The sequence below is a fragment of the Mus caroli genome, chromosome 6 (assembly GCF_900094665.2).
Source record: "Mus caroli chromosome 6, CAROLI_EIJ_v1.1, whole genome shotgun sequence".
Lineage (NCBI taxonomy): Eukaryota > Metazoa > Chordata > Mammalia > Rodentia > Muridae > Mus > Mus caroli.
Genome location: NC_034575.1, coordinates 23,950,894 through 23,965,345, shown reverse-complemented (window position 1 = coordinate 23,965,345; position 14,452 = coordinate 23,950,894). Strand labels below are relative to the sequence as shown.

The window sequence follows — 14,452 nt, the reverse complement described above, 5'->3', positions numbered from 1 at the left end:
ACACACACACACACACACACACATACACACACACACAATGTCATTATCATATCTACTGAGATTAATCAGAAGTTCTTTATGCCCTCTAAAATGTAGTCTCTATTAAAATTTTTCTAATTGCCTCAAAACTGTTTTTTATGTTTGGTTAGAACTGGTTAGGATGCTAACAAAGCCCACACATTACATTGCATTATTCATCCCTCCCTCCCTTCACTCTATGGGTTTCTTCTTTCTTACCACATTCTCTTCCACGCTGTTAATTTGTTGGAGGAACAGGTCATTTGTCCTTCAGGATATATTTTATGTTGAGTTCACTTTGGTATCATGCTGTAACTTGTCTCTGTGACGACACCTTGTTGCCTGTCAGCTGGTGGTTAGGTCTGGAAGTGTAATCGGATCAGTTTGCTTGGAAAGAGCTCTTCATGGATGTTGCACCGTATTCAGTGCTGCATTGTGGTTGTTCACTGTTAGTAATGCCAAGATCAGTCTGGAGGTGTCAGATTGTCTGTCTGTTTCGTTGCTCCATTTAGAAAACGAAACCCCTACCACCTTTTCAGGTGTTTTGTTTTGTTTTATTTTGTTTTTGCTTTGCAGTGCTAGGGACTGAACCCAAGGCTGGAAGTGCTCAGCTGTTGAGTTATGTCCCTAGCTGCATACCTTTGGTTTATAACAACAATGGATTGTTATATAGACCTATTATTTCACTATGAGTTACAGAATGGTGATTTTCTAATACAATCATCCCTTTTGCACCTAAAAATAGTGTTCTAAGACTTTTAGAAAGAAAGAAGAGACTTAACATATAGGAAAGGCGAGGTGGGTGATTTATTTTCTCCTCCTTGCTGTACTAAGTTTCCAGAGTAGCGAACTGTTGCCATACCAACCTGTGCTAGTGGCCTGTGAGACTGAGATACACACATACACAAACACACACAAACTACTTGATATATGTATGTATTATAAAATCCGAAATTTTCATATAATGCTCTATTTCAACCAAATGTAGTTAATCAAATTCTTGTTCTGTCTAAGCCAACAGAAACATCTCAAATCAGCTCCTGCATCCTTCTGAAGAGATCATGTCTGTCTTTGGTAGTGTTGTTTTCTTGTACTGATGTTCTAGGCACGTCTTACATGTTTCTTGTTTCCCTAGAACCTCTAGTTCTTTTTAATAGAAAATAATAGCCCTGTTCGTCCTGTGCTCTCATTCATATTTTTTTTTTCAGGTTTATATGTATGGGTTGTTTGTCTGCGTGTATGTCTATAACTACAGGCATGCCTAGTGCCCCTAGAGACCAGAGGAGGGTGCTGAGTCCCATAGGTCTGGAGTTACAGATGGTTGTATGGCACAGTGTGAGCGCTGGGAACAGAACCAGGGTCCTCTGGAAGAGCAGTCAATTCTCTGCACCATCTCTCCAGCCTCCAGTCCTGGGTTCTTGAGCATTTGAGGACAAGCTTTTATCTCTGCCCCCCCTTTAAGAATAAAAAAGTCATTAGCATCCTTTCCTACTCAGATCTGTCTCTGGGAAGTTTCTGACTGTATCATATTATAGAGATCTAGTTTCTGAAATTTCATAAATGGACTTCTTATGTGGGCAGGAGCAAACAATGTCCAAACGATTCTCCCTTGTGAACATAGTCTTTGTACCCACTTATGTTTCGGGTGCCCTTGACAGGGTTGAAGTTAAGTGGATATGGTGCTAGTCCTTGGAAGGAGAGACGCGAGTCAGGTGTTCAGGCTCATCCCCAAGGACATAGTGAGTCTCAGGCATGCGGAAAGGAAGGAAGAAGGCAAGGGAGGAGGCAAGAAATCGAGGGGGTGGGGGAGAATAAGAAAAACAATGCCAGCCAGCCAGCCAACCAGTTGTCTTGTGTTTCCTTTCTTTCACAGGTGCCTAAAAGAAAGGCTAAGGAGAATAAGGCAGAAGCGCACTTCAACCAGCTGGTTGAACAATATAAGCAGAAGTTGCTGGGCCCTTCTAAAGGAGCACCCCTCATGAAGAGAAGCAAATGGTTTGACAGCTGATGGCACCTGCAGACTGTACAAAAGCCGTGTCTTTCACTGAGGGAAGCAGATCCCAGATGATACCCACTTTCTTGGGGACTCTAGGTTGTGTACATTCATGGTCCGTTCTCCAGTGTGGTTGGTGTTGGTTAGCCACACTGAAAAACACTATGGAGTTTTTATAACTTACCCAGTCACAGTGCTGAGTCTGTGATTGCAACTTATTTCCAATTTCTTCTCAAATGGAAACTATTGTTAAAAAAAAAAAAAAAAAAAAAAGTGTTTGAGAGTACTGAATTATAAAGATGCATATTTTGTTATGGAGTCTGTAAGTGAGGAACTATGACTTTTTGGATGTGTCTCATTTTTAATATACACAAATATAGTATAAGTTTTTTTTCTAAATGAATCTTTTTAACATTTTTAAATCGGTTACCTAGTCTGTAAGGACTAAGCACAGAGAAAATGCTTACTAAAGTAGTCTCTGAATGTCAGAGACACCAGGAAACGACTGAAGGCCGTGGGCCTGGCAGCAAGCGGCACCTGAGAAGGGTCTGCCCCCGGAGAGGAATGGCTGACTGGGAATAAGATTGCAGGCTAGACCCCAGCCTGACCATGGATGGCCCAGATGAATTGCACAGAGCTCCTTCCCCCAGGGACTGGGAGCTCTCTGGTGAGAAAGCAGCGAACTTGAGGCCATGACCTAAAGCCTAAACTCTTATCTAGTCATGTTGAATAAGCAGTTAACTAAATGCTTTCCTGGTCACTCCCTGCACTACATACTCTTAAACATTCTTCTTACCTATACTTTCTCTTGCCTAAAGAAAGCTGGGGGTGGAGGGTGTGAATTTCAGAGTCAGGGTCCGCAAGAATTCTGGTGGTGAGAAGAGTGGGCTGTTGTGAAAGATGAAGCTCACTGGAGGCAAACCAACCCCCGTGCTGGACAACTGACACAAGATGTGGAGTACACTGATGGATTCTGCCGCTGCAGAGCCTCCTGTCTGCCCCCTTGGCCTGGAGAGCATCTCCTTTGGATCATTTGTTTCTCAGATCTCTACTGAACCCTCAGCTCTTCTGGTGTTTCCTTCAGTATCTGAAGTAGGGCTCCTCTTACCTGCCCAACCTGACTCCTGACTGGACTCTCAGACCCTGTTTGTTTTCTCTTGGCACTAACCATCATCTCAGATTGTCTCCCCATTAAAACATCTGCCTTGAGACTCTCTCTTGTTTGCCCTTACATCATGGCTGGGGAATAAATATTTACTGAATGAAAAAGAAAAACAATAGCAAAGGAAAAGGAGCAGTGGTAGTCTGTAGAAAAGACTGGGGACTTAGCTTAGCTTGCTTGGGTCCCTGACCTAATGTGCTGATTTAAAGGACACTGTCCCAAAATATCGCTGAGCCAAGCAGAGAGCTGTTTTATGGCATTGTCTTGAGAAAACCAGCAAGTGCTCCAGAAAGCCCGTGATGGCTTAGAGGTAGTGAAGGAAAAAATCATGGAAACATTTAGACTCTCTACTGGCTGGTTTTGTGTTGTCAACTTGACACAAGCTGGAGTTATCACAGGGAAAAGAGCCTCCCTTGGGGAAATGCCTCCATGAGATCCAGCTGTAAGGCATTTTCTCAGTTAGTGATCAAGGGGGGAGGGCCCCTTGTGGGTGGTGCCATCCCTGGGCTGGTAGTTCTGGGTTCTATAAGAAAGCAAGCTGAGCCGGGCGTGGTGGCGCACGCCTTTAATCCCAGCACTCAGGAGGCAGAGGCAGGCGGATTTCTGAGTTTGAGGCCAGCCTGGTCTACAAAGTGAGCTCCGGGACAGCAGAGCTATAAAGAGAAACCCTGTCTCGAAAAACCAAAAAAAAAAAAAAAAAGAAAGCAAGCTGAGCAAGGCAGGGGAAGCAAGCCAGTAAGTAACGTCCCTCCATGGCCTCTGCATCAGCTCCTGTTTCCTGACCTGCTTGAGTTCCAGTCCTGACTTCCTTTGGTGATGAACAGCAATGTGGAAGTGTAAGCTGAATAAACCCTTTCCTCCCCAACTTGCTTCTTGGTCGTGATGTTTGTGCAGGGATAGAAACCCTGACTACGACAGACCATTTGGATGTATATCCCAAGGACAGGTGCTGTCTTTAATGTCAGTTCAATACAGTGATGGGAGTCTGGAACATTTTAACAAGTGCCCAGCAACATGTTTGTCCTACAGATGGGGTAGAAAGTGCCTTATGGATAGTGTCGGAATGGCCACAACCTGCCTGTCATTTGGTCTGGTTTCCCTTGGCCGGCTCAGGCTGCTTGCCTGACACCTTTCCTCCAGTACACATAATATCCCTAATATTTGAAAATGTATCTTAACATTTAGGATTACAAAAATTTGCTGTTCTTTCTGAAAGTGTTGCCAGATTCTCCTAGATCCAGATATTTCTCTAACATCTTTAGCAACCCTGGGTGTTAAAATATCAGTCAGTTGGCTTGGACGCTATTGCACAGTTCTTTAGATGAGTGCTGTGCCGACAGATTATGCTGTTTCTCAATGACCAGGCTCCATAGATGGTGTCTTCCTTTGAGACACCTTCCCTTGGGCTCCTCGGTTGGCTTTTTGACTCTTTGCCATGGGAGTGTTAATGTGAGGGGAATTGTGCTTCACTTTGTAGCCGGGTGCTTCAGGAAATGGGGTTTCCCAACACGAGGGTTGAGTCGCTTGGTTAATAAGAGTAAGCATTTTTGTTAACACCCAAGACTAAAGGTCATAGTGAAAATGACCAAGTTCCATCACATTTTTCTTGTATGGCTATGCCCTAGGCTCCCTCAGAGACGAGACAGACTCTTAAGTTGAGAATGGTATGTAGCCTTCTCTGTGCCTTGGTTTTTCTTGGTAAGATCAAGGTTTTGAAGTTGTTTCTCTGGCGTTAGCTTGTGGCAGGGCATGTGCTTCAGCTGTTGTAGAAACAAGAACTATGGTTTCCTCTGTTAGACTCCTAGAGCATGTGTTTCTCTGGAAGACAGTCTCGTCTCTGAATGGGGCTCCTGAGACCTGCCTTGTCACTCCATCTTGTCACTTGCATGTACATCACAAAGCATGCTTAGACACACCAGGATGGCCACAATGATGCCCAGTAACACAGTCTTTGGCACCAATGCCTTGGATGGGTCCTTCCTCGACTGAAATGTTAAGTGACACCCAGCCATATTTCCAAGCATCCTTGGATGGCTTTTGTGTTTTGTTTGTTTGCTTTTCAAGTTAGGGTTTCTCTGTGTAGCCCTGGCTGTCCTGAAACTCATTCTGTAGACCAGGCCTCAAACTCAACAGAGATCTGCCTGCCTCTGCCTTCCAAGTGCTAGGATTAAAAGTATGTGCCACCACCGCCTGGCTATTTTTGTCTTGAAAAGTTTTTCTAGCTATAATTTAGAGCCGAGAACCTCAAGGCTCCAAAGAGCTTCTTACTCATTTGGCTTTCAGTTGTCTGAGGAGGCTGATAGTCAAATGTGCCACAGTGAATACAGACACTGTTACCTTAGGAAATGCAAACCTGCAGTCTCAGCTCTTGAGCTGCCCCAGTTAGCTAGCCTTCCACTTGTGCTGATTTCAGCTCACAGTGGCGTGAGTGGTAGGCACCTGTCAGTTCTGTCACACAAGGAGCAAGTCTGCCATACAACTTGGAATGCTCCTTCACTTCTTCATAGATTGCTCTTTCATGGTTAAGACCACATTGTCATGGGACTGCAAAATGCTGAGACAGGTTGATGTTTCAGTTCTTCTAAGCACCTCTAACCGGCTTGTTAGGAGCCAGGGTGGGATTCCTCTCAGGCCATATAGAGCTTTTCAAGTTTCTCATTGATGAGTGTACACAGATTACATTGCTTTGATTCTCTCTTTTGCTGGTTCCACTTTGTTTCTAGAATCATTTGCAGAGCTTGAGATAGAGCCCTTACTAGGTCAGGTGTTACTTGGCAGTCCAGGTGTTGGGTTACCACCCAACATAGTCTACAATGACTTTGGCTTCTAATTCTGAACTGGTGATTGACTGCAGATGAATGATGCTTCCAAGCTGAAGAAGGGATATACTGGGAAGGCTGTTAGACACTTCCTGGGAACCAGTTCTGAGAAGGAAACTGCTGAGTTGCCAAAAAGACCCAAATAGAGTATCTTGATAATCAAATCTGGTATCCTTAGGCATGTCTGTGGTGTCCAGAGCTCACTACCTTTTGTTTGTTTGTTTTTGTTTTTCGAGACATAGTTTCTCTGTATAGCCCTGGCTGTCCTGGAGCTCACTTTGTAGACCAGGCTCACCTTGAACTCAGAAATCTGCCTGCCTCTGCCTCCCTCCTGAGTGCTGGGATTAAAGGCATGCACCACCACGCCCAGTGCTCACTGCCTTTAATCGGTAGTAAGCCTTCACTGCTGAAGAGCCATTCTGAAAACTCACTGGACATCTGATAGGGGCATCATTTTGTCCTTGAAAGCAAGGGTTATATTTTATGTTTTCCTGCAGACACCAACGCCCATCGTAGCATAGTAGGACCTCTATAGTGGTGGATCATACCGAGGCATACCTGGGCTTGTGAAAGATGTCAGGGTCATTTTCTCAATCGATGCAACTAGAAGAGTCTCAAATCACAAGTGAACAATAATAGTAATTGATGCTCACAGTGTGAGTGAGCCACCGATGTCCTTTCTGCTACAATTTGTCTGTAGCAAGCTACCTCTTCTCGACTCAGATACCACTCATTGTTCTAGTTCAGGCTCAAGGCCTGACTCTTCAGGGACCTCAACTATCCCAGGGCATAAAGATGAGTGGCTCTAAGTCACAGGCATACTTACTGATTGGCCTGTCACTCAACAGCACATGCTACTGTGGCTTGCTTGTCTTCTCTCTAGGTTTTGTTGTCCCATGGAAACTCACCTGGCATACAGCTGTCCTTGGTGGTATCTTATTAAGGATAGTTACTGAGGTGTGACAGTGATCTTTATACAAACATATACACATATATATGTATGCATATAACATATATATATATACACACAACATATTATAACGTTGTATCACATATGAAGTGTGTGTGTGTTCTCCTTTTATTCAGCCTTATTGCCCTTGTATTAGGTACTTAGAAAACATCATTTCCTCTTTCTTTTTCTCCTGCACTGTTGTCTGGGCCCTAGCCTACCAACAGCTCCTTCAGATGTTGCTTTATTTGTCTGAAGAGCTCATCCATTTCTATCTTCCTGGACTCCGGAGGAATGCCAGCCCTCAAGTACAGGGCTGAACATAGGCAGCTCAGCGCCAAGTGACTGTCACGTGTCCCTGCAGTCTCCCCAGCTCTTCTTTCCTCTTTTCTTCTTCCCTGAGCCAATTACACCCATAAATACTTCAGGCAGGCATGAGAGACTCAAAAGCCATGCTTTGGATGCCACCGCAGAAAACACACTGTGTTCTGGTCCAAGTGGGCAAGTTGTCATAGCACGAGAGACCACAGATGGACCGAGGTCCGAACGGTGCCCTGAGCTTTACAAAGGATGAGCTTAAGGCGTTCCCCTCGTAATAAGATGCCTGTGAAAGCACTGACCAGGGGTTTGCCTACTCCACCAAACATTGCATCTTAGCATCAGGGTTCTGGGGAACAATGGAGGCGTGGGTTCTTTCAAAGGTGGGATTAACTACCAAGACAATGAACAACTCACCAAATCAGCCAGAGGAGAAACTGTAATGGCCTGTGCCCCTGGAAGCACGTCTGGCCTTTCTCGGGACAGCAGTTGAGAGATGATGTCCCCGTGCCAGCTGCACCCCCAGGATGGCACTTCTGATTCTGAACCTACCAGTGGGAAGGAAACTCCTAATTAACTCTGAGCCATTTCCCATGTCCTCTCCTGACCAGTAGCTCACATCCACTCAACAAATGGAGTGACTGCTAAACACAGTAGTAACCAAACATTTATTGTTATCTGACTGTGTTAAGTCATGGATGAACTGCACCTGCCTGCAGGCTCCCTGCTCAAGAGGGGCAAACTACAAAAGCATTCTGTAAACATTGAGCAATTATTCAGAACTCCAATGAAAAACATTGTATATTATTCCTTGTAAATTATATGCATCATACTTTCTAAAAACTAAAATTTTATGAAACTATGTTTAAAATTATAATAAGGGTATTGCATACATTTTAATCCCAGAGATTCACTTTTTAAACATGGAAACACCAGTGCCATGAAACCATTTTATTTAGGACCTTATTATGTAGGCGAGGCTGGCCGAGAACACATGATGCTCTCCTGCACCAGCCTTCCAAATGCTGGGATTATAGGCACATGCCACCACACCAGCCTTTTGATTTCTGCGCACACTGGATCTGGCTTTGGACAGCCTACTGCTTTGGGGTCTCACACTTCCATTTTTCAGTTACCCACAGTGTTCTGCCTAACCCTCCAGGACCAGCCTTCCCTCTGGGTTCCATTGGGGTGTGGCTCAGGGTAGCAGCGCTCTGGTTTTCGAGAAGCCCTGGGCTTCCATCTGCAGCTCCTCAAAGGGGAAAAGGTGCTTTGTTCTGCTGAATTATTTGCCAGCTGTGGATTTCAGGATCAGACCCTAGCTTTCTTAGGTTAGCTCTTAACATGTGCACGATCTTTAGAGGAGATGGTTGACCCTGCCTGGTAAAAACTATGGACACTGAACCCTTTTTCCTATAGGTTCCTCATAATACACTGAATGTTTCAGGAAGTTTATGGGAGGTGCCTTCATGTCAAAAGAAACTTACAGTCAGGAGGGTTTGGAACCCCCTCTCAGATCACACCCAGGGCAGAACCTTGTAGGTGGGGCTTAGTGTAGTCTGTCATGAAAGGAACTGCCCAAGGATAAGAACCCGTGACATATGCAGAGTTGGACTGTACTTGCATTATACAAAACCTGGCTGAATAGGGCTGCCTGGCTTAGAGCACCTTGTCTTCACACCTGGTGAAAGGCCTGGGGGGGGGGTGGAGGGGGAGCCGCCACTGCCTGTGCTAGAGCACAGAGAGAAGAGGGTGGAGCTGCACCTCCCAAATGGACTAGAGCAGGCCCACTATCTCTGGAAGCTTCTTAAGGAACCTGAAACACATTCTTACTAAGTACTAAAGGTTTGGGAGTTAAAGTGGTTTCTCTTTCAAACTAGGTAGTAAGAAAAGGAAAGGCACTTCCTGGGTTTTGGTTGGTTGGTTGGTTGGTTGGTTGGTTGGTTGGTTGGTTTTGAGACCAGATCTGTCACACCCTAGGTTGGCATTGAACTAGCTACAAGACTAAGAATTACCTTGAACTTCTGGCCCTCCCATATGGGATCATATGCATACTCCAACACACCTGGCTCATTTGATGCTGGAGATGGAGCCCAGGGCCTCCTGCATGCTAAGCAAACATTACCATCTGTGCTGCAACCCTTAGCCCCAGGAGGAACATTTTCAATGTCATGCGCTTTGGATGGCAAAGCCTTTGAAACCTTCCCTTATGTAATTAATTTACATTTTTTATTATATTTCTCAACTTGAAAATTAGGCCCTTTGCTTGGCCAGCTTCTTCCCTTCCCTTTATGTCAAAAGAAACCACTTACAGCTATTTGTTTTTAATCTTTTGCCTCTCTCTCTTTTGTGTGTGTGTGTGTGTGTGTGTGTGTGTGTGTGTGTGCATATGCATGAGCATATAAGAAGTGCTTGAGCCCAGAATACATTTGTGTAAAGATTTTCTTCATGGCGGCTGGGCTCTGTATCTTGGCACACCGCAGAGTTGCTCAGACACAGCCGGTGTGGATCAGTTCCACTTGCTTTTATAACTCTCTTTCCCAGAATCCAGACTCCAAAGACATCTCCATTCCCCTGGAGGTCCGATAATGGCGGTTGTCCATAGTCATGAAAATCTCCAGGGAGAGCCATGGCAATGCGACAAGAGCTATTAAAGGGACATTAGGCTTGAAGTACCAGCATGGGGAATCACATACCTTTGAACCCTAGGACAGCTGCCAACACTGACCAATTGGGAGTCTGGCTCTCTAGCCCTGCAGCTGTGTGTGGGTGCTGCTGGCTTCCAGCCACTGGAGTAAGTCCCATGGAAGGAGACTGTTTGCTTCTGCTTTCTCACTTCTCACCAGAGGACAGCCAGTGCAGACAGCAGTCACTACCAACAGTAGCAGCCTGCTTACTGTGACTGTGCTAGGACTACCTCACTGAGTAAAATGCCCACCAACATCCTCATGCCCAGATGCCAAGAGAAGAGTACAGAGAGCAATGTCTGGAAAGGGAAGCAGGCCTTCCCCTCCCTTCTGCAGACCTGGGCAGAAACTTGCTGCAGCCCTGCCCAGGTACCTCATACATCTTCCCACACTCTGGGGAATCAGCTAATTAGCAGAGGTTAAGGACTCTCTACAGAGCCCTTTGTGGTCTCTTCTGTTCTCCCTGCAAAGAGCTTTCTGTCTTTGTCCGACTTGGGAGTATACTTGGATACAGCAGACACTTAAAAGTAATGCAGTGTTAATAGGTCTCCATGGGAGGCCCCAGAACAGGGTTCTGGGCATCTAGACATTTCAAATGGAGCATACACAGGTTGGAGTGTTGCATCTCAGGTCAGGACAGGGCCCATGTGTGTTCCCAGGAACCTGCTACAGAACGACTTGAATTTTGAGCCTCTTGGTGAAACTGGGTGTTAACTAGGATCTGTGTCCTTTCGGGGGTTGGGGGTGGGGGCTTGAGCAGATGGAGCTGCCCAGGACAGTAACAACAAGGAGAAAGATGAAGATCAGTTTCTCAGAGTGATCCTGGCCTCTCCAGGACAAGGAAAGTGTGAATTATACAACGCTGACTGGTCCTGCACGTCCTGGGACTGATACCACCTCTGTCTACCACTGTAGCCCACCGCCCCCAGGAAGCAGTGGCGGAGATACAGGTAAAGGCCAAGAGTCAGGGTGCTGGACTCCCCTCTGGGCCCCCAGTCTTTTTGTATATGAACTGGGGAGCGAGAAAGCCCAGACTGTTGTTGTTAGCAAGCTCCTGATAAAATGGCTGGTGTAAAGTCTTGGAGGTCACTGGGGATTAGGGAATGTGAGAGGCTTGGAAGAATGGGTCTCTGTTGCTCTTGCTCCCAGTGCTCTGGGTGCATTCACAGGAAAGGGGAAAGACTAACCAGCCGGGGAGAGGTCTACCTTAAGGGCTATTGACCGATAGCTCTCGGGGAGGCTCCCCGGCCCCAGTCATGTCACTGCAGGGACAGTGGATCATGCTCTCTTCATGTGTGACCTGCATAAGGCACTGTCTGTGGTGTAATATGAGCAAGTTTGGTGAGGGGTCTCAGTAACACCATTATCATGCTCTCTGTATCCCACCCAGCAAGGACTTCCTTGTTCAACCATACCAGACCCTCACATGGCGTATGAGGTGGTGCTGCCTACCTGTCTCCTGCCTGCCTGCCTGCCTGCCAATGGAGCAGCCTTCTTTGCCAGAGCAGAAGACGTCATTAACCACTGTCTTATACCCGGCTCATGCTGAGTTTGTGGACGTGGTTTCAGGGCATCTTTCATCCTCACTACAAGGTCCAGAAATGGATGCTACAAGCAAGTACACTGATCAGAAAAGTCAGGCTCAAGGCGAATTCGCCTGCATCCACTTGAGGAATGTGAGGTGACTGCTCCTAGCAACTCACCTCCAGGGCTGTGGAGAAGCAGCTCCCTTGAACCCTCAGAGGAGGTGGGGCCAAACCTAGAGGTGGAGGCCACAGCTTCCGGTGGGGAGGGACTGTACCTCCAGCTCCAGCTTCTTGGGCGAAGAAAAGGTGGTCGTTAGCTTCCCGAACTCCTCCAGGTTCTCACTGGGAAAACCTGGCTTAGAGGGAAAGCAGAGAAAGAAATGGCCTCCACACCATTTTATTTTATTTTATTTTATTTTATTTTATTTTATTTTATTTTATTTTATTTTATTTTATTTTCAGTAGAAGGGGTTTGGTTGAGGCAGTCAGGGATTTAAAATAGAGGCACCCCAAAATAGAACTTGTTTTGGGAAAATTTAAAATAAATAATTATCAATTTAAACACTGAGTTTTAAAGGGCAAATTATATTGGATAATGAAGGAGTTATTTTATGAAGATAGTGAGAAACACGGATACTTTTAAATAAGACTTGGTTCGAACGGGCCGGAAAGATGGCTTAGTAGGCAGTGGTACTGGCTGGCAAGTCTGATAACCTGGGTTTGATCTCCTAACTCCATAGATTGGAAGGAGAGAACCAAGTCCCGCTCACTGCCTGGCCTCCATATGCAGACCGTGCTGTGAGCATGCCCCCGACACATGCACACTAAATAAATCAAAGTAAAACAAAACAAAACAAAACAAACAAAAACCTAGCCTAAGCTGTAACTTTATAAGATCCAAGGATAGCATTAATTTGGTCATTAATAGCATTAATAGGGTCCTAGGAACCAAACTCAGATCCTCTGCAGGAGCAATGCAAACTTTTAACCACCGAGCCATCTCTCCAGCCTCAGAGGGCAACTTTTGTGGAGCCAGTTCCCCTGATTTTTTTTAAAATATGTATTTATCTTATTTATGTCAGTACACTGTAACTGTCTTCAGACACACCAGAAGAGGGATTCTGATTCTACTACAGATGGTTGGTTGTAAGTCACCCTGTGGTTGCTGGGAACTGAAACTTAGGACCCCTGGAAGAGCAGTCAGTGTTCTTAACTGCTGAGCCATCTCTCCAGCCCCCAGTTCCCCTAGTTTTACGTGGGCCCAGGGCACTGAACTCATGTGGCCAGGCTATGCTGGAACTCTTCACTTGTGGGCCATTTTCAGGCCCAACAGTTCTTTTCTTTTTTTTTAAAGATGACCATTCTAGACTTGACCAAGATAAGGACCATGAGTAACCTGTTTTTCAAAAGATGTAGGGCAGTCCAAACAGTCCCAAATCATCCTAAACATGTTTATATTCACATATGTACATATTTAAATTATTCATGCCAACAATAATAATTGTACCACACATAGAGTTACAAATGTAAAAGCCTTGTCTCTGCGGACAGATTCAGTTAGTTCCCCCTTGTTGTTTTAGACTCAAAATGGCACATGTAATCAAGCCCATGGTAACAGTGAGCTGGAACCAGAGTGAATTCCTTAGCAAAAGTGAAGTAGAAAACTTCCTTTTATATCTGAGATGCAACACAAACTCTCAGGAAGGGGGGGGGAAGTCAGAAGTTAAGACTTATTCTGTACTTAGGGCAATGCTTTTCCTGTTTTTATTCATGGTTTTTTGCAACAGGGTCTCACTCTGTAGCCTTGACTGGCCTGTAACTTGCTATGTAGGCCAGAACTCACAGAGATCTGCCTGCCTCTGCCCCCTGAGGACTGGAATGAAAGTTGTGTGCTTTATATCCGGACTCTGCATGCTAGGCAGATGCTCTACTCCTGAGCTACACTCCTAGCCGAAGGCTTTCTCTGTTTAAAAGTTAAGCTACAGAGAGTGAGAAACCCTTACAAGCAGGGTTTTTCCTTCCTTCCTTCCTTCCTTCCTTCCTTCCTTCCTTCCTTCCTTCCTTCCTTCCTTCCTTCCCTCCCTGCTCCCACCGTATGTATGTATGTATGTATGTATGTATGTATGTATGTATGTATGTATCATCTATCTATCTATCATCCTCTCTCTCTCCCCCACCCCCTCATTTCTTTTTTGGTAATGTCTCATTATGTCACCCTAGCTGGCCTGGATCTCATTATGTAAAGAAGGCTGCTGGCCTTCAACTCATAGAGACCCAGCTGCCTCTGCTGTACAGATGCTGATGGACTGGAGGGCTCCCTCCACTTGCAGATGAACGTGTTACATAGTCAGGGATCTCTTCCCATCTAGGCTGTATCCTAAAGCTGTCTTTTCCTTTGAAACAGAATTTTGTTCTTGGAGACAAGGAGGAAGAGGCAAAGTCAGAGAAGAGAGATGAAAGGGGGAGGGAGGGCTCAGAGAGTTAATTTTTATATTTACCCGGCAGGGAAGATACCATGATCAAGAAGGATGTTTTCCTCACCCATTACACTCCGGTTATGCTGACTCCCACAATTTCCCCAAATGCCAAAAACTCAACAGCATAATTTGTGTTAGTGGGGTATATAGGATTTGAGCTTTTTCCATAAAAAATTAATGTTCTCTGAGTTTATAGTTTGAACACAACATCTATATTTTAAAATAATTTTATATTTATTTTTTAAATTGTGTGCATGCTGTGTGTGTGTTCTCTCTCGTGTGCGCACACCATGTGAAGGTCAAAGGACAACTAATTAGAGTTGGCTGTGCTGTGCTGCCCCACCATATGGGTCCTGGGGATTGACCTAAGATATCAAGCTTGGCAGCAGGCTTACCTGCTGAACAATTTATTTATTTTACTTTTAACGTGTCTTTTTTAACACACACACACCACATATATATAGTTTCTAAAAGTCTCATTTTTTAAGTAAATTACTCATTTC

At 45.2% G+C, this 14,452-nt stretch overlaps 1 protein-coding gene and 1 pseudogene across 2 annotated transcripts in view; both read left to right on the top strand.

Annotated features, from left to right (window-relative positions):
- Rbm28 (RNA binding motif protein 28) overlaps positions 1 to 3,220 on the top strand; it is a 43,714-nt gene extending 40,494 nt beyond the window's left edge. For both annotated transcript variants that reach the window (XM_029478818.1, XM_021165387.2), the window contains exon 19: positions 1,892 to 3,220. In XM_029478818.1, the coding sequence (XP_029334678.1) occupies positions 1,892 to 2,026 (135 nt within the window). In that variant the 3' untranslated portion in view covers positions 2,027 to 3,220. The remainder of the gene's footprint in view (positions 1 to 1,891) is intronic.
- A 10,742-nt stretch (positions 3,221 to 13,962) lies between these two features.
- LOC115031447 lies at positions 13,963 to 14,117 on the top strand (annotated as a pseudogene).
- Positions 14,118 to 14,452: the final 335 nt, after the last annotated feature.